The sequence below is a fragment of the Diospyros lotus genome, chromosome 1 (genome assembly GCF_014633365.1).
Source record: "Diospyros lotus cultivar Yz01 chromosome 1, ASM1463336v1, whole genome shotgun sequence".
Lineage (NCBI taxonomy): Eukaryota > Viridiplantae > Streptophyta > Magnoliopsida > Ericales > Ebenaceae > Diospyros > Diospyros lotus.
Genome location: NC_068338.1, coordinates 41,633,452 through 41,658,541, shown reverse-complemented (window position 1 = coordinate 41,658,541; position 25,090 = coordinate 41,633,452). Strand labels below are relative to the sequence as shown.

At 35.9% G+C, this 25,090-nt stretch overlaps 1 protein-coding gene across 1 annotated transcript; it reads right to left on the bottom strand.

Moving 5' to 3' along the window:
• Positions 1-179: 179 nt before the first annotated feature.
• On the bottom strand, positions 180-20,000 carry LOC127803503 (thioredoxin domain-containing protein 9 homolog). Its single transcript, XM_052339764.1, has 5 exons — positions 19,583-20,000; positions 7,555-7,622; positions 7,200-7,475; positions 705-863; positions 180-543 (listed from the first exon to the last, which is right to left on the bottom strand). The coding sequence occupies exons 2-5, from the start codon at positions 7,576-7,578 to the stop codon at positions 364-366; spliced, it is 639 nt and encodes a 212-aa protein (XP_052195724.1). The 5' UTR covers positions 7,579-7,622; positions 19,583-20,000; the 3' UTR covers positions 180-363.
• Positions 20,001-25,090: the final 5,090 nt, after the last annotated feature.

Genomic DNA, 25,090 nt, shown 5'->3' with positions numbered 1-25,090 from the left:
ATTATTTGGAAGCCAGTGTCGCTACTTTGTGCTTCCAGTTTTTGTTTGCGTGTAAACTTGGTCGTTCGTGTGTTACGTAGATGACATGTTATTAGCTTCTTTTTACTTCAGCTTTGAATCTTTTGCTGTAGCTTCCCTTTTTTGGCATGACCATTTGACAAGCAAGAGACTCAAGTATATACGCCTCAGAAATACAACATGGATCATAAAAGGTAACTTTTGGGCCGAAGTTGGCATACGGTAATTGCCGAACTCTTAACGCCCAGTGAAATTTCTCTTGTTCATGTGCTGTAAATATGATTTAAGACAAAGATGCAGCCGAAAGTAGAAAGGGGAATTACAACAGGATGGAATATATTTGCATTACTCAGAATCTGAAGAGTGTGAAGTTGAGCTTTGCCTTACGCTCCTAGTTTTGGCACTGGACCTCGATGGGTTATGAGATGATTCACCCTCAAAGCAGATAACTTGCGCTTTGGCCAACCTCTCCTCCAGTTCCTCCGTGCTGAACTCGTCCGTTCCACCGAGCTCATCAAATCCAACCTGCATTGCATCATTGAGTAGAATATTAACTTCAAAAAGTGTCAAATTGGATATGCGTGCATAGACGTTGGAAAATAACCCAGATTCTTCTATTCATAGTTTGCACATCCTTTTTCTTTCATAAGTAATTGACAGTTTAGAGAGCATCTCATCCAACCTACCACGTAATCGTCCACTTTGGCATTGTTTATGAGGGCTAGGGTTGGGAGTACAACAATCTTGAGCTTCTCAGCCAAGAATGGACTTTTCTCGGCATCTAATTTCACAAAACGTGTCTCTATGTGCTGCTTTGCGAGTATGCTCAGGTGCTTGTCCATCACCTGCAATGAGACTAGTCATTGGTGAGAAACCTGTAAACGTGACATAAGTACAAGAGCCTTGCAGAAATATGGTTGCACGAATTAGATTAAGGTTTGAGAATGTTGTTCTTAATGGATATACTAGACAAGTATAGCGACACGCTACACTGCCAGCGTGTAGTGTCAAGTGAGTTGGGTCGCTGCATTGGCGTTCGGATATAGTGACAAATGAGCAAAAGTCCTCGCATTTGCTTGAACGGATACAGGTAAAAAAGGTAGTTCAAAATCAAAGCCAAAATCAAAACTATAGATTAAGGATTGAATCATGGAACATAGGAACATTAACAGACAAAGCTATAGATGGTAGATGTGATAATTAGGAGAAAGATTAATATTATGTGTCTTCAAGAGACAAGATGGGTAGGGAAAAAAAATAAAAACTTTATCAGAATCTAGATATAAAATATGGTACACATAAAATGATCAAGCGAAAAATGGGGTGAGGAATATTATGGATAAAAGCTTAATAGATAAGGTAGTGGATGTAAAGAGAATAAGGGATAGGATTATTATGGTGAAAGTTGGTCTAGGAATAATGACTATGAATATCTTTAGTACAATACCACAAGCAAGGTTAAGTGATGAGATAAAAACAAAATTCTAGGAGGACCTAGAGGGATTCATACAAATGATACCAAGAAAAGAGAAAGTGATTATAGGAGGTGACTTAAATGGTCACGTGAGTAGAGATGGAGACGGCTATAGAGAGGTACATGGAGGGTATGGATTCGGAGAAATTAATAATGAGAGTAAGTCTATTCTAGATCTTGTTATGGCATATAGACTTACCATCACCAATACTAGATTTAAAAAATGGGATGAACACTTAATCACATATAAAAAAGTCACATCAAGCACCCAAATAGATTACTTCCTCATGAGACAAGAGGATTGGTTATGTTTTAGGAATTGTAAGGTGATACTGGGGGAGTGTTTGACTACTCAACATAGACTTTTGGTACTTGACGTCCATGTAAGAAATTAGAAGAGAAAAAATCATATAAAACAAAATCCAAGAATTAGGTGGTGGGATTTAAAAAGGGAGAAACAATTAATCTTCAAAGAAAAATTAGGAGGGTAGAAGGGAATAGAATGGAGAATGATAGACAAACCAAATGTGGGAAAAATGGCTATTGTAATGAGAAGCACGACAAATATAGTCCTTGGAGAGACAAATGGTAGAGCCCCAAATCTTAAGGAGTCATGGTGGTGGAATGAAGAGATACAATTGAAAATTAGAAATAAGAAAACTTGCTATAAGGTTGTATATTACTGCAGCAATGAAAAAACTTAAAGAATTATAAAAAAGCGAAAAAGACAGCAAAAATAGTTGTTAGTAAAGTAAGGTCAAAAGCATATGAGAATTTATATAAACGACTTAATACAAAATATGGAGAAAGAGATATATATAAATTAGCTAAAGCAAGAGAAAGAAAAACAAGGGATCTAAACCAAGTGAAATGCATAAAAGATGAAAATCAAAATGTATTAGTGAATGAGTAAGCGATTAAGGAGAGATGAAAGGAGTATTTCACAAAATTATTTAATAATGGTGGGGACACGAGAGTTAGGTTGGGACATCTTAGTAACTACGAAGGGAACATGAGCTATACATTTTATCGACGCATAAGTTCAAAAGAAATAAGACAAGCATTAAAAAAGATAAAAAATCATAAGGCGATGGAACCAAATAATATACCAATAGAAGTACGGAAATGCATGGGAGAAGAGGGCATCTCCTAGCTAACGAAATTATCTAACGCAGTCCCTAAATCAAAAAAATATGCCAGATGAGTGGAGAAATAGTATTTTGGTTCATATATACAAGAACAAAAGAGATATTCAAAACTATGAAAATTACAGAGGAATTAAGTTAATGAGCCATACCATGAAACTTTGGGAAAAAGTATTTGAGTAGAAACTCAGAAAAGAAACAGATGTCTCGGAAAACCAGTTTGGTTTCATGCCTAATAGGTCAACAATAGAAACTATATACCTATTAAGGCGCCTAATGGAAAGATATCGGGATCATCAGAAGGACCTGCATATGGTGTTTATAGATCTATAAAAGACTTATGATAAGGTTCTTAGAGAAGTATTATAGAGGGTTTTAGAGAAGAAAAGAGTCTGAATAGCTTATATACAAGCCCTTAAGGACATGTATCACGGTGCAGAGACAAAGATTAGAACATGCGGAGGGGGTACTGAATCGTTTAAAATTACAATGGGACTGCATCAAGGTTCTACACTAAGTCCATACTTATTTGCTTTAATAATGGATGAACTCACTAAACACATTCAGACAGAGGTGCCATGGTGTATGCTATTTGCAGATGACGTAGTGTTAGTGAATGAAACAAAAGAGGGAGTGAACACTAAACTTGAGTTGTGGAGAAACAATTTAGAATCTAAGGGATTTAAATTAAGTAGAAGGAAAACAAAATATATGGAATCTAAATTTAGTAAGAATGCAAGAGCGGAAGATGTTATAATAAAATTGGAAGACCAAATCATACAAAGAAATGACCATTTTCAATATCTGGGCTCAGTGATTCAAAACGATGGAGAAATTCACGAGAATGTCATGCATAGAATTAAGGCAGGTTGGCTAAAATAGAGAAAAACATCAGGGGTGTTATGTGATGGTAAAATCCCTTTAAAACTAAAAGAAAAATTTTATAAAACAACTATAAGACCAGTTTTGTAATATGACTCAAAATGTTGGGCAGTCAAATACCAGCATGAGCAAAAAACGAGCGTAGTGGAGATGAGGATGCTAAGATTGATGTGCGGCCTTACAAGAAAAGATAAAATTAGAAATGAGGTTATTCGTAATAAGGTAGGAGTAGTGCCAATCAAGGAGAAAATGAGAGAGATTAGACTAAGATGGTTTGGTCATGTGAGAAGACCAATAGACGCTCCTGTGAGGAGAGTTGATGAAATGGAACAATTAGTCAAAAAAAAGAGGTAGAGACAAACCCAATAAGACTTTGAGAGAGACATTAAAGTTTGTTATGAAGTGTATGGACCTAAATGAAAATATGACAAAAGACGGAAATACATGGAAGTCTAAAATTCATGTAGCCAACCCCACATAGTGGGATAAAGACTGGATATGTTATTGTTTATTAGTAAAATTAGATTACAATCTAGCAACTTGTCCGCATCAACTGCACTCACACATAAAGCACCATTTGCCCACTTAGAATGTGTTCTATTCTGTGGGTACTAGTTCTCGATGGTCCAGATTTTTCCTTCTCTTGCTAGAAGAGGAACCCCAAAAGGCAAAAACAAAGTCACTAGACCAGACTCCACAATCCCATATTATCCATTCAGCTTTATCCCTATGAGTCTGTCAGATACCCCCCCTCTCATCCTAGTTTTGCTTCCTTTCTCTTACTAGTAACACTAGATCTAGATCTAACAAAATAAAAATATAAAAAAAAGATCTCCTTGCACTAGAGCCTTTTCAAATAAATGTCTCCTTGTTCGATCCAACTATGTCTTGGCAAATCTCCCTCCCTCATTGTATCCTCATGTCTAGTTATTTTCTAGTTTCTAGAAAATTATCAAAAAAAATACTTCAAATTGATGTTTGTTAAGGAAAGATAGGAATAGGATTGAACTGCGTCAATTTCAAAAACCAAACTTATATTGGTACGAAATAATGACCTGGACCGTGAATCAAATCAATTAATTTTTTATTTTGCTTATACTTAAAATCTCAAACCCTGAACCATAGCCATAGTTATTTTTTACATATTACACTAGATTTTGTTTTTAAAATTTCAAAATGGAATTGCGGTTGCCCTATGTGGCAATCTGGTGCACGGATGCACCTGTATTCTGATTCCTGTGACCTGGATTGTGATTCCTAGGTGCCACAATCTTGTTATCTCAGAGGCAGAGTATGAGCACTGAAATACTACTGATACTTAGCCATGTTCCTCATGGGGCTAGAATCCTAAAAGATATAGAGAACAATAATCTATTTTTCCTGAAATTTAGTTTTTGCCAAAGGTAAATAAAGCCTAGGCTGTTGTCAAGGGAAAATTCTCCTTGTGAGGGGAATTAGGGTTGGGTTTGAGATAGACAGAGAGAATGAATAGAGAGGGATAGGTTGTAATTTGATCACAAAATTCACCGATGCCTTTCATGAGAGGGAAGCCCCTTTATATAAGCCCATCCTCTGCTAATCATCGGCATTACATGTTAACAATCGACGATTACTTCCCAACCCTCTTAACAATCTGTCCAACCACCTAATTGCTAACAGCCTATTGTTATTTGTTATAGCTGTAGCTAACAACCTAACTAATCCCACTCTTACAACCATCCCTACTAACCATCTAACTACCGTAGGGTCCTGACAGCTGCATATAAGATGAGTCCAAACCTCGTGAACAAGCTAGAACTATCTAGCAAATATGTTTTACCTTATAAAACCCACTCCTGGTATAATTATAACAAGAACATCTTCTCCAAATCAAGTTGGCCTATTGGCAATTGAATTAAAAATTTAGCGACTGTGACAAGATAAACCTTTGTCTTAACACACCAAGTCGACCAACCCAACATATGATTTATCTTAGTCTAACATATTCAATGCCTATATTGACTTGTCTCCAAAATATAAGCCTATCACATGCTTCCATCCCTCCACCCCACCTGAAAAACAAACACAGACAAACATCCATCAAATGCATGGGCCTATTAGCATTCCGATGACCCAAGTCCAAAAACCTCCAGAGTCCAAACATGTCACAAAAAAAAATATGGTATGTGAATGTGTGCCACACAAGGTATGGTCTATGAATGTGCCCCAATGACAGAGATGGATACTTAGTTATTTCTGAGTTTCATAGCTTTGATCATTCTAAGGCTGTATTTATTTAGGAGCTTTTGAGGACTATGAATGCTTGGTTTGTGTTTCCTACTTATTTTGGATTTCAAGTTTGGTAAGGACTGAGTATGTAAACACCTCAGACGTCTATGTCAAGCCCTCAGTTTATGGGTTGGACAATTGAGGGAATTCCGATTGAATTCCAAGAAAGAAATGAATGGAGGAAAACAGATAGAATGAGAGAGGGAGAAAGAGAGAACGAGAGGAAATGAAAGAGAGAACGAGAGAGAGAGAAAAATGAGAGAAAGACTTTTGCATTATTCTCCAATGATACTTCATCCTACTACTGTAGGTCTTTTATAGAGCCTCTAGCAACCATAACAGCATTCTAACAATGTAACATCTAACTAACATAACAGCCAAAACAGTAAGTTAATTCCCTAACCACTTAACCCCCATCTAGTTAGAAACTAACAGCACATACAAGTAGTTATTAACGATCATTTACTGATTCACCCCTAGGGTCGTGACAGTCTATAAGTTATTTAGATTTTGTATATTGATTATTGAATTGATAGGATATTATTACTCTCTCTCTCTCTCTCTCTACTGCTGGTGCGGGTGCTGCTGCTTCATCTTTGTCTTCTCTCTTTCTGCATTATGTGCTATTCCACCCTATCTTAGGCATAAAACTTTAACCATATTTGGGCCAACGCATGCATGGCATACCCAAACTAAGATGAATGACAAACTAGAATTCGTTTATTTGATCCTACCTGGTGGGATGGTAAACAAGAGGATGCATTGAATGATGAATCAATCTTTTGAACATCCAACCTCATCTTTTGCGATGCATCATTCAGCTATTAGGAATATGATGAAACAAAGAGCCAGGCAAGAATGCACCAAAATCCTGATGCTGCATCTGGGGCCTCTCTCCTATTCCTTTCCTCTCCTAATTCTTCTCAAACCCATAATTCATAATTTTAAAAGAGATATGGCAACTGGTTTGGGAGGGTGCTGAGAGAGAAGATCCTATCTGAGGTGTTTTTGTTCTTTTTTCTCTCAAAGATACGGAACACATGCCAGTAAAGCCTGGGCATACTTCACGAGGAGATGGACAGCATTCACATATCAGATTTTAGCATACTGTTCAGCAAGACTGAGAATAGAATCTTCAGCTGGAATATCTACGTCGAACAAAATTAACCTACCCTTGCAAGCAAAGTTCTAAATCCACAGTAAATCAAACAAGCAAAAAACCCATGCATGCAAAATAATCACTGAATAATTTCTCTAAAACCTCTCTTCTAACAACATAAAGATCAAAAAGTGAGAAGAAATAAATAAATAAATAAAATAACAAATCCTTCCCTCAATCTCTTCTATGACTTGGCCATGGATCTACTTATCCAAAACCCTGACTAGAAAAGAAGTGACAGGGAGAACGATACCTTGCAAGGCCAATTCTCGCGATAGAAATGGCAAACAATGCGATCACTAGCTTTGACGATAGTGAAGAAATCCTTCTCGACAGGGATCTCAGAGTACTCGCCGTGGCCGAGGGCCATCCAACGGCTCCGCTTCTCCGCCATCTTCTTCATTTGTTGGAGCCTCCGCTCTCTCAGGGCTTCTAGATCGTCGATATCCAGCCGATCTAGGGCAGCTATCTCCTCATCGATCTTGTCTTCTACGGCTTTGGCCACCGTCAAGACTCCCTTCTCTACAATCTGCAAATACAACGCTAAAATTGAAGTCCCAAATTGCTATGGGAAACAGATTAGAGAGAAACAGAAGATAACAGATTACCTCTTGGACCTTTGGATTCTCCATGGATGAGTTGTCGGAGCTCTCCCTCCCTCCCAGCAGTTCAAAACCTTCAAAATGAATAGAGAAAAGGGTCAAATGTTTCAGAGAATACATTCCTGTGACGTCGTTTGGTCATCCATCTCAAAAAATAAAAAGGAATCAGAGATGAACTAAAAGCAAGATATTTTGGATCTACCCCACGGCACAGTGTTAGTTTTCTTACCCAACCTATGTCTCGGCCAATCACAAGATCAAGCGTAAAATGCGAGAGATAAAACAGAACTTTAAAGAAATCAAGAACACAAGATATACGTGTTCGGATCCAAAAAGATCCTACTCACGACAGAGGCTCCGCCTCTAGTCAATCCAATAATATCTCAAAATTACAATCAGATTACAAGATCACAACAAGAATAAATCGTATTACAAATACAGAACTGAAAAACAGAAAACAAGAACAAACGCAAGATCTGTTCGACAGATCTCAAGATCAAGTCGTATCTTTTCAGTTTCTACCAATCTCAACACGCCTCAGGCGATTAAAACAACAGTGATCACACAATACCTTTACCTTTTCGAGTGATCTTACCACAAAAATAAAATCGATCGATCAAGAGAAGGATTCACAAGAGAGTGTCTCACTTCAAGCGCCGAACTAGGGTTTCAAAAATAAGAGAGTGAACAATCTGTCGATTAGGGTAGCATAAGAGCCCTTATATAGCAACAATAGCGGGAACAGGAATGGGCCGAGCCGGCTGAGGCAACATGCATGGATCACACGATTATGGGCTTGGCCCATAACATATCTCGGCCCACATGAAACTTGGCCCACATAATATAACAACATATTATATACACATTTAAATTCAATTAAATGAAAGTTAAATGTAACCCAATTTCATATAAAAGAAATGCAATCATATTGTACATCAAAATATAAATGATAAAACATTTAATGCATTTTGAATCACATTAATCAACAAATTCCACCTTGATTCAAGAATGGATTAAATAGTGAATTTTTTACTAAAGACAAGTATTCCACAACTACGTTGGAAGAACATTGAGTAAATCTAAAGCTTGCTCAAATTTACCTACAGGAATAGATTTAGTTAACATATTAGCTGGATTATTTTTTGTAGAAATCTTTTCCACCTTAATCTGACCTTTAGATATAATATCCCTAACGAAGTGAAGACGCACATCTATGTGCTTTGTTCTCTCATGAAGCACACTATTCTTAGAGAGATAAATGGCATTTTGTGAATCACAAAATACCCTAGGGATTTGGTCACCTAGACCCAATTCTCTAACTACTCCTTACAACCAGATTGTCTCTTTCATGACTTCTGTTAAGGCAACATATTTTGCCTCAATGGTTGATAAAGCCACTATATGCTAGAGATTTGATTTCCAGCTCACCACATTTCCACCTATGATGAAAACATATCTAGACAAGGACTTTCTCTTGTCTAAATCAGCTGCAAAATCAGAGTCACAATAGCCCTGAATGCAACTAGAATTTTCAATGTTAGAACTGAACACTAAACCCTTATCCAACAACCCCTTTAGGTACCTACGAATCCATTTAACAGCTGACCAATGTTCTTTAGATGGATTGCTCATGAATCTATTTACTAGACTGATTCCATAGGCTATATCAGGTCTAGTTCCAATCATAACATACATTAGGCTTCCCACTGCATTAGAGTAGGAAACCTTCTTCATATATTCAACTTTTTCCTTAGGTAAACCATCTTTTACAACATGAAGCTTAAAATGTGGGGGAATAGGGGTAGAGATTGCTTTGCAGTCTTGCATATCAAATAGATTTACTACCTTCTTTAGGTAACCAAATTGGGACAGAGTTAAGAGTACCTCTTTTTCTATCTTTGTTAATGTCTATTCCCAAAATACGCTTGGCTGCACCTAGGGTTTTCATTTCAAACTCTAATTTAAGGTCTTGAGTCAATTCATTTATTTCTCGCTTTTCCTTACATGCTATAAGCATGTCATCTACATACATAAGGAGATATATGAACAACTTCCCTTTAAGCTATTTAAAATAAACACAATGGTCAAAATTACACTGTTTTGTGTAATTTTCTTTGAGCATAAACTCATCAAACCTACTATACCATTGTCTAGGAGACTACTTAAGGCCATACAGAGACCTTTGCAACAAGCAAACTTTATTCTCCTTTCCCTTTTCTACAAAACCTACAGGTTGCTCCATATATATCCTCTCTTCTAGGTTTCCATGTAGAAAGGCAGTCTTGACATCTAATTGTTCAAGCTCTAAGTCATGTAAAGCTACTAGGGCCAAGACTAGTCTTATTGAGGTATGCTTTACAACAAGAGAGAACACTTCATGGTAGTTTATGCCTTCTCTTTGGGAATACCCTCTAGCTACTACCCTTGTCTTAAATCTGGCTGGTTCTACACTTGGTATACTTGGCTTCATATATCCACTTGCAGCCTATAACCTTTTGATCTTTAGGTTTGTCTACAAGTATCCAAGTATTGTTATTTTCAAGAGATTCCATCTCTTCCTTCATTGCCTTTAACCAGTTAGTTTAATACTTGCTAGAGCAAGTTTCTTGATAACTAGTAAGTTCATTATGCTCAATTGAATCTCCAATGTTAAGAGCATAGGCAATAACATCTGCATGGGCATACCTTGCAGGTGGTTTTATCTCTCTCCTTACCCTATCCCTAGATATGATATAATCATCCAAATCAGGAATCACTTCGGCTGAACCCTCATTCTCTTCAATCTCTATTTCAAATTCAGCATTTTCAGGAGACCTAGAGTGTTGAGATCCTTCTAAGTTAGACTCGATAGTCTTATCATTAAGGCTATCCCTTTCTACATCAAACTGAAAATTTTCAGTTTGATCTGCCTTAACATTTTTCACCTTATTTGGTATATAGTATTCTGATTCCTTAAATACTACATCCCGGCTGATGGCTGTCTTCTTTTCATCAATCAACCATAGGTTATATCCTTTTACCCCTTGAGGGTATCCTAAGAATACAACCTTTTTGGCTCTAGGGTCTAGCTTCCCTTCTTTTTTATGGACATATACAATACATCCAAACGGTCTAAGATGGTCTAATGAAGGTAATTTCCCACTCCAAAGCTAATTTGGAGTCCTAAAGTTTATAGCAAAAGAAGGGGATTTATTTATCTGGTAACAAGCAGTTGACACTGCTTCAGCCCAGAATTTTTTAGGTAAGTTAGAGTCCCTTAATAAACATCTTACCTTATTTAGAATTGTCCTATTCACCCTCTCAGTAATACCTTTTTGCTGAGGTGTCTCATTGCAAGTTCTATGCCTTGCAATGCCTACTTGTTTGCAAAAATTTGTGAATTTATGATTGCAGAATTCCAGCCCATTATCTGTTCTAAGGGTCTTTATTTTCTTGCTTGTTTGGTGTTCTACATAGGTCTTTCATTCTTTAAATTTTGCAAATGCTTCATTTTTATGCCTAAAGAAATAAGCCCATACCTTCCTAGAATAGTCATCTATTAGAGAAAGGAAATACTGGGCACCTGATAAGAAACTAGGAACTTGGGGAGATCCCCAAAGATCATAATGAATATACTCTAAGACACCCTTGGACTTATGTGTTGCAGGTGCAAACTGCAACCTACGAAACTTGCCCATGACATATGTCTCACAGAAATTTACGTTATTAATCCTTTTAGGATCTAGGATGCCTTTTTTACTTAATTCTTGTAAACCTTTCATTCTTATGTGACCTAGCCTCCTATACCATAATGCAATGTCATCATTTTCTATAGATGTAACTGCAACACTTCTAGAGATAGTCTCTGCTTGCAAAACATATAGCCCTTGTTTAAGGATACCTTTAAGAACTACCATGGATCCTTTCATAACCCTGAGGATACCATTTTCAGACTTATAAGACCATTCATTTGAATCTATCATGCCTAGGGAAATTAGATTTCCTCTTAGGTTAGGCACAAATCTCACATTATCTAGAGTCCTATAAGTTTCATCTCACATCTTAAATCTAACTGACCCTATTCCAGTTATGTTGCAGGATTGGTTATTACCCATAAGGACTTTACCACCCTCAATATGCTTAAAATTAAGCAACCAGTCTTTCCTAGGTGTCATGTGAAAAGTGCAACCTAAATCTAGAATCCACTCATCTCCTAAAGCATGTTCAGAGAGTATTAAACCCTCTGCACTATCATACCCATCTGACATATTTGTTGCTTCTTGATTATTATTATTCTCATTTTCTAAGTCTTTCTTTCTTTTAAAATAGTTCTTTTTTAAGCGCCCCTCTTTCTTACAATACTAGCACGCTCTTGTTTTTGAGGATCCTCTACTTGTTCCTCTAGTTTTAGAATTAAACCTTATTTTACTTCTTCCCCTAGAATTACCTTTACCTTTAGGCTTTGGTTTATGTTCCCAATTTCCTTTTACACTTAAGCCTTCTACATTATTTAATTTCTTATCTTTCTTGTCCTTCTCAAGATCTCTTGATCTTAGGGCTGACACTACATCCCCTAATGACAAAGAGGTTTTGTCATATTGCATGGTTGTCCTTAGATCTCTATATGTTAGAATGTTGTCTCAAGTAAATCCAAAATATTTGCAGTTAGAATGTATTGGATTTAGTAGGTATATATAAGCGATTGTCCAGCTTGTAAATTAGATGTAAGTTGGAGGGATAAAACCGAAAATATATATACTGGTTATAAGCCATAGAGATTAACACCTTATTTTTCTATAAATAGGACAGGGTCTAGGCTTATGTGATGTTGCTCATTCTCACTATAAAGTAGAGAGAGAAAATGTTGTGTGCAAGAAAGTCTTTGTAATCTTGGAAAGGCTTGTAATCGTGAGAGTGAGAGTTGTACTGCTATCATTTTGAGTTAAAGAAGGTTGCTATCGGGAGGCTTTAGAGGTTGGATGTAGGGTTGTCTTAAGAGGCAATCTGAACCAGGATAACTACTTGTGTTCTTGTGGTTTGATTTATTTTCTATCATTTTTATTCTGTTTTCATTATCATTCTCTTTTGTTTATGTTATCGTTGGAATCTTAGAGCATGCAAAAGGGTGAGGCAGTGAAATCCGATCAAGAAATCTAGTTCTAAGTGCTCCTAAGTTAACAACTTGGTATCAAAGCCAGTCTTTAGGATCAAGAAAGCCCGAGATTTTCATTATTCAAAGTTTCTGTCATAGAAATAGTATCAAGAATGTCGGCCACTAGATATGACATTGAAAAGTTTGATGGCCAAAATGATTTTGGCCTCTGGAAAATGAAAATGAGAGCTTTACTAGGGAACTTAGGATTAGAAGAAGCCTTAGATGGTGAATCAAAAATGCCTAAGTCATACTTGAATGAACAGAAAAAGGAGATTGTTAAGAAAGCCTATAATACCTTGATATTGAGTCTAGGAAGGTGTTGCGAGAAGTATCAAAGATGAAAAACGCAGCTGAGATTTGGCTTAAGTTAGAAAGCCTTTATATGACCAAGACCCTATCAAGTCGATTGTATTTAAAGGCTAAGTTCTTTACTTTAAAATGAATGAAGGGCAGAAGCTTCAATATCGTATTGACAATTTTTAATAAGTTGTGCCTAGATCTAGAAAATATAGAAGTCAAATATGATAATGAGGACAAGGCATTAGTCCTATTGCACTCTCTTCCAAAATCATATGAGACTTTTGTAGATATATTAAAGCATGGCAGGGACACCCTAACCCTAGATGATGTAATAGGGGCATTAAGTTCAAAGGAATTGCAACATAGGGTAGATGGGAAGAGCACAGTTGGGGATGTTTTAACAATCAGATCTAGATCCGATAAAAAGGACTCTAAGCAAAAGGGAAGATCTAGGTCAAAATCCAAGAATGGTAGGAAAATTATAAAATGTTATAACTGCCATGAGAAAGGGCATATTAAGAGAAATTGTCCTAAGAAAAAGAAGGATTTCCTAGATAAACCTAAGACTGAAAATTCCTCATCTATTTGTGAATATGACTATGATAGTGCCGATGCACTAGTAATATCTGGAAATACAGATAAATATGTATGGGTATTAGATTCTGGGTGCTCTTTCCACATGTCACCCCATAAGCAATGTGTCTTGAATTTTAAAGGAATAAGAGGAGGTAAGGTGTTGTTAGGAAATAATCATGAATGTAGGATTAAAGGTATAGGAGATATAAAGATCAAACTGCATGATGGGTCTATCAAAACATTAAATTCTGTAAGATATGTTCCTGAACTGAGAAGAAACCTAATTTCCCTTGGAGAGCTAGATAGAAATGGCTGCTCCTATAGAGGAGATGGTGGAGTCCTAAGGGTATCTAGAGGCTCTCTAATAAGTATGAGAGCAATCCTAAATAATGGCATTTATGTGCTGCAAGCCTCCACAGTATGTGGAGAAGCTTCTGCCACTGAATTAAAAGCCTGTGATAAGACAAGGCTTTGGCATTATAGAATAGCTCACATTAGTGAGCAAGGCCTTAAGGAACTATCTAAGCAAGGGATATTAGGGAAACTTATAGATTTAGATAAATGTGAGTCATGCATATTTGGGAAATCAACCAAGGTAAAATTCTCCAAAACTGCCATACATTCATCTAAAGCACCTTTAAACTATATTCATTCTGATTTGTGGGGTCCTGCCCAAACATTGACTCATGGTGGAGCTAGATATTTTCCATCAATAATAGATGATTTTTCTAGGATGGTTTGGGTGTATATTCTCAAGTCAAAAGACCACACTTTTGAAGCCTTTAAAGGCTGGAAAACCATGATAGAAAACCAAAAAGGTAGCAAAATTAAAATCATTAGAACTGATAATGGTTTAGAATTTTGTAATAAAGAATTCTCTCATCTATGTAAAGAAAATGGGATCCTAAGACATTTGACAGCCCCTGGAAATCCAAAGCAAAATGGGCTTGCTGAAAGGATGAATAGAACCTTGCTAGAAAGGGTTAGATGCATGATTTTTCATGCTAAATTACCCAAATCTTTTTGGGGAGAAGCTGTAAACACAGCAGCTTATATAATAAACCTATCCCCCTCAGCTGCTATAGGTTTTAAGACCCCATATGAAATGTGGACTGGACATAAACCTAGTTTAGATCACTTAAGAGTGTTTGGATGTTTGGCATATGTCCATGTTAAGCAAGGGAAACTTGAACCGAGGGCTAAAAGATGTATATTTATAGGGTATCCTTCTGGTGTAAAAGGGTACAAATTGTAAAGTCTAGAATCAGGAATTCCTAATACAATAGAATCTAGGAATGTAACATTTGATGAAAACTCCACTATAAAAGACATAAACTTAGATATATCTAAGGGAAATGAAGGGAAATCTAAAGCTGTGGAAGTTGAACAGCAGTTAGAATCTTCAGAAAATGTAATTGATAACCCGATGAATCTAAATCCAAAAGAAGAGGTGTCAGTGGACTCTCCAGACAGTACTCTAGGACAGGATTCAGATTATAGTAGAGAAAGTGAAGAGCCATCCAGTATAAAAAGTGAGCTAGACCATGAGAAGTATAATGTTGCAAGAGATAGGCAAAGAAGAACCGTAAGGCCTCCAGTTAGGTATGGATATTTGGATCTGGTTTCCTATGCACTTTCAAGTGCAATGGAAGAAGTTGGTGATGAGCCTCTCACTTTTGTAGAGGCTATGCACTCAAAAGACTCCAAGAAATGGCAAGCTGCCATGAAATCTGAGATGGAGTCCCTTATGAAAAATGAGACTTGGACTTTAGTAGATAAACCCTTAGGGAAAAGGGTGGTGGGTTGTAAGTGGTTATACAAGATTAAGGAAGGTGCTGGGAAAGAAGATAAGCCTAGGTAAAAGGCTAGGTTAGTGGCTAGGGGCTTTACTCAAGTACCCAGTATAGATTTTAATGAAGTATTCTCACCAATTGTAATACATACTTCAATTAGGATTCTATTAGCCATAACAGCACACTTAGACTTAATGCTTGATCAAATGGATGTCACAACAGCCTTTCTACATGGAGAGTTGGAATAAAATATTCTTATGGAGCAGCCAAAGGGATTTGAGGTTAGAGGGAATAGAGAGCAAGTGTGCTTGCTTAGAAAGTCTCTCTATGGATTAAAGCAATCTCATAGGCAATGGTATAAGAAATTTGACTCTTTTATGATTGTCCAAGGGTTTAAAAGGAGTGCATATGATAGCTGTGTATATTTCAAGCATATGCCTAATGAGGTATCAATATATCTTCTCCTATATGTAGATGATATGCTAATTGCAAGCCAATCAGCCATAGAAATCCAAAATTTAAAGCTGAGATTAAGGTTAGCCTTTGAAATGAAAGAATTAGGAAAAGCTAGGAAGATACTAGGCATAGAAATTAAGAGAAATAGACAGCAAACACAGCTTAGTCTATCCCAAAAGACATACTGTCACGAACCTAGGGTTCGTGATAGGTTAAAAGGGGAAATGGGGAAGAAAATCAGATTGAAGGAGGGGGGAAATCAATAGAAGGAGGGAGAGATATTAAGAGAAAGAGAGGGAGAAATAGAAGAATAGAAGAAAGAGGAAGAAGAACGAGAGAGAAAGAGTGGAATATTAGAGAGAAAAATAGTATTCAATTCATTAATTCTGGATAAGGAAACAAACCATTACAGCAACCTTTTATAGGCCTATTTGCCTTCTAACAGCCTAGTACATGCTCCCATGTGCTTCTAACCACTTGCTAAAATATCTAAAATATCTTCTAACAACTATTATTAACCTATTACTATATTGCCCTCTATAGATTATTGGGTCATGACACATACCTTAGTAAGCAGGTTAGGAAGTTTAATATGCTGGATGCAAAAGAGGTTTCGATCCCTTTTGCACAGCACTTTAAACTCTCGCATGAGCAGTCTCCAAACAACAAAACAAGCATGAAAGAAATGAGTAAGATTCCTTACTCAAATGTAGTGGGCAGTTTAACGTATAGCATGGTCTGTACAAGGACTGATTTGGCACACTCTATGAGTGTATCTAGTAGATTTATGGCCAAACCAGGGAGACCTCATTGGGATGCTATAAAATAGACACTGAGATATGTAAAAAATTAGAGTTGAAAGGTAAAAAAAAATTCTATGAATTTTTCTAAAACAAAACAATCTTTCAATTTCCTAATTTTCTATGAATTTGAAAATATTATACAAATATTCTGCTAAAACAGACCCTCATTTTTTTAATTTATATTAATTGTTACAAAACTTGATTTAATGTAAAATAATCTATTAATAATTATACTATAATATTGTAACATTAAAATAATTATAACCCTAAAAGTATTTCTTAGACTATATTAGATTGAGAGGATGGAGGATAAAAGAGGATATGGGAAGCGAAGAGGAAACAATACATCATTTGAAAGAAACTTAAAAAGAAGAACGAAAGGGTATCCAGGGGTCTCCCCCCCTTAAGTCTCATACAATACAAGTGAACGTTTTGTATTTTTTAATTAATTTTATTTGTTTATTTTCATTTGTACTTTAAAGAAAATTATGTTAAATTTACAGAAAAAATAACTCATTCTCACTTGCCTTTATTTTTATTCTTCTTTGTAAGTCATTTATTTCCCTTTTCTTCAAAACTCCCAAATATGGGAAATACTTAGATATAGTCGAGCCCATTTATAAACTAAATGTAAATGACTAGAATTGTGTCATATTATTGAACAATTTTGAACTTAATCAACCAAAAAAAGAAGTATAAAAATAAAATAAAATAAGAATTGGCCAAATTCACAATGATTTGTTGGTGTGTCACAATTATAGCCATCCAATGAATGAGACCCATACACCTAGTATGTAATCAAACATATCCCCCAAAAATAGCTTTAGATAATACACGCAAACGATCAACAAATATTGTTTCCCAAAATAATTCCTACAAAAACTTTTCTTTTTTTTTTAAATAAGAACGAGCTAAAAGAATTACATGCCTCAAAAGGGGCCAAAAGTAGGCTCTAGTTGCCCTGGCCCATTTCAAGCTCCAATTGGCCCGGCCCACCAAATCTACTATTCTTAGACCAAATGCGTCCCTCGGCGACACCATTCCCTTCTTGGCGTTGGTGGTGGGAAAACGCATTGGGAACACAAAAGTCGGGTGTTGTTTTCGACCGAAATAGTAAGAAACTTCTCTCAATAGGTCTCCCGGCGAGTTGCTCATCAGAAAACCCTAACCACCATTCTTCACGATCCGAGAGGCGGAACCCGCGTTACTAAATCGATTTGGCATTGTTTTATGCGTCTGATTAGGCCCTTTTTTTTTTCAATTCGCTTGGTTGCTCGTGTAACTTGATAGGTTATATCATGATGTGTAGTTGGGCGTCTTAGATTCTTGTACTCTCGCCCAACGATTCTGCTATATTCGGGACCGGCTCTCAAGGACTAGGAAAGCAATCTTACTTTATGTCTGTAATCTTTTATGAATGGACTCAGAGTTGATTTTGTCCGCAAATTCTGTTAATTTTCTTCTAAATTCCTAAATTTGTGAAAAGAATTAAGATTAGCTTCAATTTAAGTGATGAGAGCTGAAAGGCGTGTTTTCTAACTGACTGCATTCCAGTATTGGATATATGCTAATTTTATGGCAGAAGAATTGCAAATAGAAACACTTAATAACCTAATGCAGTATTGTTAGATGCACACGAGGTATACATTTTACATCGTAAAAGATGTAAGTGTTGATATTCCTTTAAATGGATGTCGGAATAACCTCTCTTGTGTTAATTTCGTCCCTGCAGTCCATTTCTTAGTTAATTTTCTTGAATTTCATTTTCACCTGTCGTGACCGCTAGTCTATCCCTATTCATCTATTTTTAATTTTTTTATTTTTCTGTGAAAAACAAGAAAAAAGATTTATGTCCGCAGTAATAATGTAGAAATTGTTAGGGAGAAAAGATAAATGTCATAAATCATAACCACAAAACTTAATCATCTCAATTAAAAATACTTGAAGTTACAAAGACATTGGGTGCACTTATTTTTTACTATTTCACGTAACTAACATGCCTTTATGTATACATTAAATGCCATGTCAAAATCAATTTGATCAAAGAATTGAACTCTTTAGATTCCCAAAAGCTCTTATATTATTCTTCCTCCAAATATATCGCCTCATACAAAAAGGTTTGACCAAACTGATTTCTGATAGGGTTGTAATCGAACTGAGCTGAGTCAAGCTTGGCATAGCTTAGGCTCGGCTCGATCTATTTTACTGGAGCTCAAGCTCGACTCGAGCTCGAAATCTTGTTCGAGCTCAAGTTCATTTTATTCCTCATGAGCTCGAGCTCGACTTGGTTAAAATTCGTTTAGATCCGTTCGCGACCCAAGCTCGAGCTCGGCTCGCTTAAAATTCATTTAGATCTGTTTGGGAGCCAAGCTCGAGCTCGGCTCAGTTAAAATTCGTTTAGATCTGTTCGCAAGCCAAGCTCGAGCTTGGCTCGCTTAAAATTCATTTAGATCTATTCGCGAGCCAAGCTCGAGCTCGGCTTGTTCGTTTAGGTCCGTTCGCGAGCCAAGCTCGAGCTTGAGCTCGACTCAACAAAAGCTCGTTTATGAGCTCAAGTTTAAACTAATAATAAAATAAAACTAAAATTTAAATAACTTTTCTTATATTTGGACTAAAATAAGCATTAAAATAACTTTATTCAATGCTGGAATAGAAATTAGATTAAGAGACAAATTATACATAAGTAGAAGTCTGTGTGAACAGTATAGTCACATAACTTGCAGTCCTAACACAATTTTCTATAAAACTAACATATGTATATTTAAAATATTAATTCCAAAAAATCTTTTAACATTACATTGAAAGAAAAAACAATGTTCAGAGATTTGAAAAACACTGTTGGGGTTGCATTTGGAGTTTTGAGAAATACATTTTTATATAAATATAAAAATTAGAATCAAAATAAATATATATATATATACACAAAATATACGAATCAACAAAAGAAAAGAGTGGGAAAAAAAAAAACTTACCAGTCTGTGTGAACAGTATTCAGATTCGGTGAAGCGTGTATTCAGATTCGGTGCAAAAAACTCCTAGGCGAAGACCGGAGGCTGATCTGGAGGCGGCGGCGACGACGACGACCGAAGATGGAGGCGGAGGGGCGGACGACGACCGGAGGCCGATCTGGAGGCGGCGATGACGACCGGCGGAAGATCTCGAGGTGGTGACGACCACCGAAGACGGAGGCGGAGGCGGTGGGGCGGGGGGGCCGACGACGACCGAAGGCGGAGGGGCTGACGACGGCCGAAGGCGGAGACCGAAGCAGATCTAGATGCGGCGCTGCGACCGGCGGCAGATCTCGAGGCTGCGACGACGGCCGAAGGCGAAGGCGGAGGCGGAGGGGCCGACGGCGGGAGTTGAGAGCGGGGGGGGGGGGGAAGAGAGGGGGGGGGGGGGAGTTTAGGGTTTTCAACTTTTCGCAAAGAGGGAAATCGGAAATGAGAATTTTGGGGGCGGGGTTTGAAATTTGGCATTTTAATTTTTTTAAATATTTAGTTATTAAATAAATAAAAATAATTTATAATTATTTAATTAATAAAAATAATTTAATTTAATATTATGATAAATGATAAAATTATTTAAATTATTGTATTAAATTAATATTTATTTAGAATTTTAATTATATAATATATTTAATAATTATAATAAATTAGTTTGATATATTACATTCTTTTTCATAAGCTAGTTAAACTTAATAATTCTGTTTTGATTATAATTAGAAAAATATATTTAATAAAAAAACTATAAATATAATCTTAAACACAAAAAAATCAAATAAAAAATAAAGAAAAAAAAAAGATGAGACAGGATGATAAACAAGATTAACAAATATTGATATAGATTTAAAAATTAACGAATATAAGAAACGTTACAAATAACGAAAAAAAAATCTGGAGTTTTGCAACTTTATCTCTATTTTTATATGAACTTTTTATCAATTTAATGGTACCGTGTATTTGTTAAAGCAATTAATATGTATGTATTTGATAAGAATTTTTATAGTTAATTCAATTAATTTTTTTATATTTATATATATCTAAATCTAATTAAATGTAAATATAATATACGATATCTATATAATAAGACACAACTATTTTTAAAAATGTCTTGATAGATGTCAACTAGAAGGCTGAGATAACTTTAAGTGAAAAATCAATGGCTGAGAATATATGCATGCGTAAACCAAACACCCCCATCCCCCCGTGGATTTCTGTCTCTTTCATAGTCTCAACCCTCACTCTTTCTCTTCTCTTTCTCACTCTCACTTTCACTATTTCTCTCTTTCTCCCCTGCGTCTCCCTCTTGCCGTTGCTTGCCATCGCCTTACAATAAGTCTTTCCTCCTTGTCGTAAACACCATCGCCTTGTAGTAAATCTCTAATTATTTATCTCTATTTGTTTTTACATCTCCCTCAATGTGTTGGGTTAGTTGTATATATTGTAGATACCTCATTTCTCTCTATTTGTTTCTCTCTCTCTGTTTTGCGTCTCCCTATCTGTGTTGGGTTAGTTGTATACACATAGTTTTTCGATTAGTTATATTTTTTCGGCATGTTCACATAGTTTTGTATTGTATATGATGAGAGGCATGGACTGCTTAAGGGTGTGGGTGGGTGAAACTGGGGGGTGGGGAGGGAAGTTGCTGGGTTGCCGTGGAGAGGGGGGAAGTTGGCGGGACGACCGGCGAGAGTGAGAGATAATGGAGACGAATGAGAGAGTGATAGTGAGAAATAGGGGATGATGGGTGGGTGGGTTTGCACGATATGTAACAGAAACGGATATGGGGAAGGGGTGGCTTTGCGCCGGCGAGAGAGATAGATAGGTAATGGCGCAGATGAGAGTGAGAGTGAGAGAGTGGGGACGGTGGGTGGGTGGGTTTGCTTGAGATATGGGGGGACATGCGTGGGTTTGTGCTCGCAGCAGTTTGAGAAAAAGAGAGATATAATGAAATGTGTGCGTGTATGTCTGCGTATGTATATAAATGTATCTATATATGTGTGTATAAAGGAAGTCAAATGGGTGGAGAATGATCCACTTGGATGCAAAATTAAAATAATTATTTTTCAATCACAGCACACGAGTTAGTTGTTTATGTGAAATATCTTTATCACACACAGAAAATAATTTTAAATAACTTTATCACACACATATACAAATATTGTTCACGTGAAGAACTTTCATGAATTTTAATTTTTTTTTAATATACGGAGTTCCTAATTAAAAGAATAATTTAAGAGACTTGACAATTTAACATTTAATATGACAAGAAAGTTTATGTTTTTTTGTTGTGTGTATATCTGTTGAATTTGGTTTTTTGGCATAAATTTATATTTGGACATTTCAAGTGAACTTCATGCCTATCAAATTGAAGTCAGTTAGGAAATTTAACTCAATTATTCTACTTTGATTTTAATTTTATCATTTTAATGCGATTGTTAAAATACATCTATTCTAAACTTTCGGTTAGCCTTAAAATAACATTTCATTGCCATTGAAATCCATGTTAACTTTTAATATTGCTAATTTTTTGCATATTGATATTTAAAATTATATAATCAAATATTTGTAGGTTGAAGTACAACAGTTATGGATAATATAACTATTTTTTGTCAAATAAGTTTTTTTTTTCTTTATATAAATTTAAGTACATTTCTTATAATATAAGGCCTATTTTTTTTTAAAAAAAAACTTATAATATCTAATTTTCTTCTAATAAAATATTTTTTTGCTTATATTTTATAGGTGGATGGAGACTTACACCGAACCATAATATTAACTCTGTTTACTAATTTTTTTATTTATATGTATAAAGTTTGATTTATCACTCTAAAATGTTTGTATGTATAGGTTCGATTTCTTCAAGAAATAAATATTAATGTTGTTATCCGCGATGAGCGTGACCTTAATACTATTCGCATTCGTGAGGTAAGCCTAAAAGTTACTTGCATTTTCTGATCATTTTAAAATTAATTTCTTAATATATTATTGTAATACCCCGAGAGCCCAGAGAAGTTAGTATATATCGAGGATAGTGTAAGAAATGAAACAACACCAGCTGGATACCTTTTGGACTGAATGTTGGCGAAGAACTCCCAAGTTAAGCGTGCTTGACCTGGGATAATCCAGGGATGGGTGACCCCCTAGGGAAGTTCGTGTAGGCCCATCAGGATAAATTGTTCCGGTCTTCCTATCGCTCAAACGGGATGTTACAAATGGTATGAGAGGCGACCCCCGAACTTCTGAGCGCGATGGTGGGGCAAACCTCAGCGAGGAGGCTGAGTCTCGAGGGGGGTGTGTGTAGGCCCCTATGGGGGGTGCGTGTAGGCACCTTAGGCGAATCCCACATCGGCCATGCAAGAGGGGAGAGATCTGGGACCGATTGTAAGGTCGCATGACGAGGACGTCATGTGCTTAAGGGGGGAGAATGTAATACCCCGAGAGCCCAGAGAAGTTAGTATATATCGAGGATAGTGTAAGAAATGAAAAACACCAACTGGATACTTTTTGGGCTTAAAGTTGGCAAAGAACTCCCAAGTTAAGCGTGCTTGACCTGGAGTAATCCAGGGATGGGTGACCCCCTGAGAAGTTCGCGTAGGCCCATCATGATAAGTTGTTTCGGTCCTTCCTATCGCTCGAACGGGATGTTACAATTATACTTATTTGCATTTTCTGATCATTTTAAAAATAATTTCGTAATATACTATACTTATTTTTTATAGGCAAAGACAAGAGAAAAATACAAAGCAATATCAAAGCCTATCCTTTGTGGCAAATGAAAGAAAAATGCACTTTCGTGGTATAATTTTTCAACAATTTTTAAAACTTTATTTTTTTAGATTATATAGATTTCTTTTTTTATATAGATTATATGACCTTAATACTATTTTCTATGTACATTTTTTAAAAGTTATTTTTATTGAATGTGAATGTTTTCTTGAAGTATGTTAAAGTAAGCATTTATACAACATGTCAATGCATTTGTATATAATAAGAACTTTTGAAGGAAAGAAGAAAAAAACAAAGATAAAATTGAATATAACAAAAAGAATATTAGCGTGTAAAAAACATTACATGCTAATATTCACATTTTACCTACCCAATTCTCTAATAGTTACGTTGAATGCCTTTTCAACGTAATGCATAGTGAGTTTGTAGTTTTGTGTGTTTCATGTTTTTTTTTTAAATTATTTTTCCTCCCTTTTTAAATTTCATTAATGCATGCATTGGTTCTTATATATCTAACAACTCAATCGAGTGAAGAGAAAAAGTTAGTTAAAAGGAAGAAAAAATTCACGATGTAAGCGAAACAAGAGGGGATAATCTTCACATTTTATGCACCTACTTATATAATATTCTCATTTTAGGCACATAATGATAATGTGTTATCAAAAGTTGCATTGGCCGAACGTGCATGACGAGAATATGAAAAGAATCAAAAGTTATGTTCTGCATACCAATTGGAATAACGCCTGCGATGAGAAAAGATGGCTTATTCTGACAAGAGAATGAGAAATGCATGTCAAGTGGTATGAGTGTATAAGGATATAAAATGAATTTGTTGTTTTATGTTATTTTTGTAAAATGATTGTAACTTTCTATCATTTTTCTATAACTTTCTACTATTATTTGTATGTGTTTTTAAAATTTATTTATCTCTATTTTGCATTGATACATGTGCAAAATAAAGATAACACTATTAAATGCATAAAACAAATAAAATATAAAACAAAATTAAGAGAAAGGAAAGAAATAAGAAGATAGTTTAAATTTACACAAATGATCAAATATTTTCATTTTAGGCACAAAATGATAATGTAATATCAAAGGCTACGTTGGCCCAACGTGCACGGCAAGAGCGTGAAAAAAATGAAAAGTCATACTTTGAATTTCAATGCTTGCAACGAGAACAAGAGGGATTCGAAGAATGTGTTCAACTAAGACAACTTTCTTTAACACTAATTCGTCGCGATCGCGCTCGTCTGGAATGGGAGACAATAACTGAAGATTCCGAATCGGCACAAAAACGAACAAGGGTTACCTATCATTCTACATGTTCATTTTCTATGCAAGCACATCTTTAGCTCTACAAATGAATCGGTAAACTACTGTGTCTAATCTTGAAATACATACTTTTACTCGTATCATTTTGTTTTACATATTTTTTCTTTTACACAAAATATTCGTGGGTGTACTCCGATAAATTGATTTCTTCAAGAAGATCTATGTACTGATGATGAATTATAAGATATGTCTATGAGTACATCAATTGACGCTAGAGAACACAGAAATTCTTGCCGCCATTATCTTGGCAAGATGAATGTATTATGTCCTTATTGTTCAGCCTTACATTGGATGGATGAAAAATTGACAAAATCATCTATGAAGCGTCATTTATTTGGAACTTATTGTTTGGAAGGAAAGATTAGGCTACCCTTACTTATTACACCCCCTCCACCACTTCAAGCTTTGTATGATGAG

Coding starts and splice junctions, on each gene's coding strand:
- LOC127803503 (XM_052339764.1), bottom strand. CDS start 7,578: ATGGAGAATCCAAAGGTCCAAGAG. Junction 7,476..7,554: donor AGAATCCAAAGGTCCAAGAG/GTAATCTGTTAT, acceptor TTGTATTTGCAG/ATTGTAGAGAAGGGAGTCTT. Junction 864..7,199: donor GCGAGAATTGGCCTTGCAAG/GTATCGTTCTCC, acceptor GTCTCATTGCAG/GTGATGGACAAGCACCTGAG.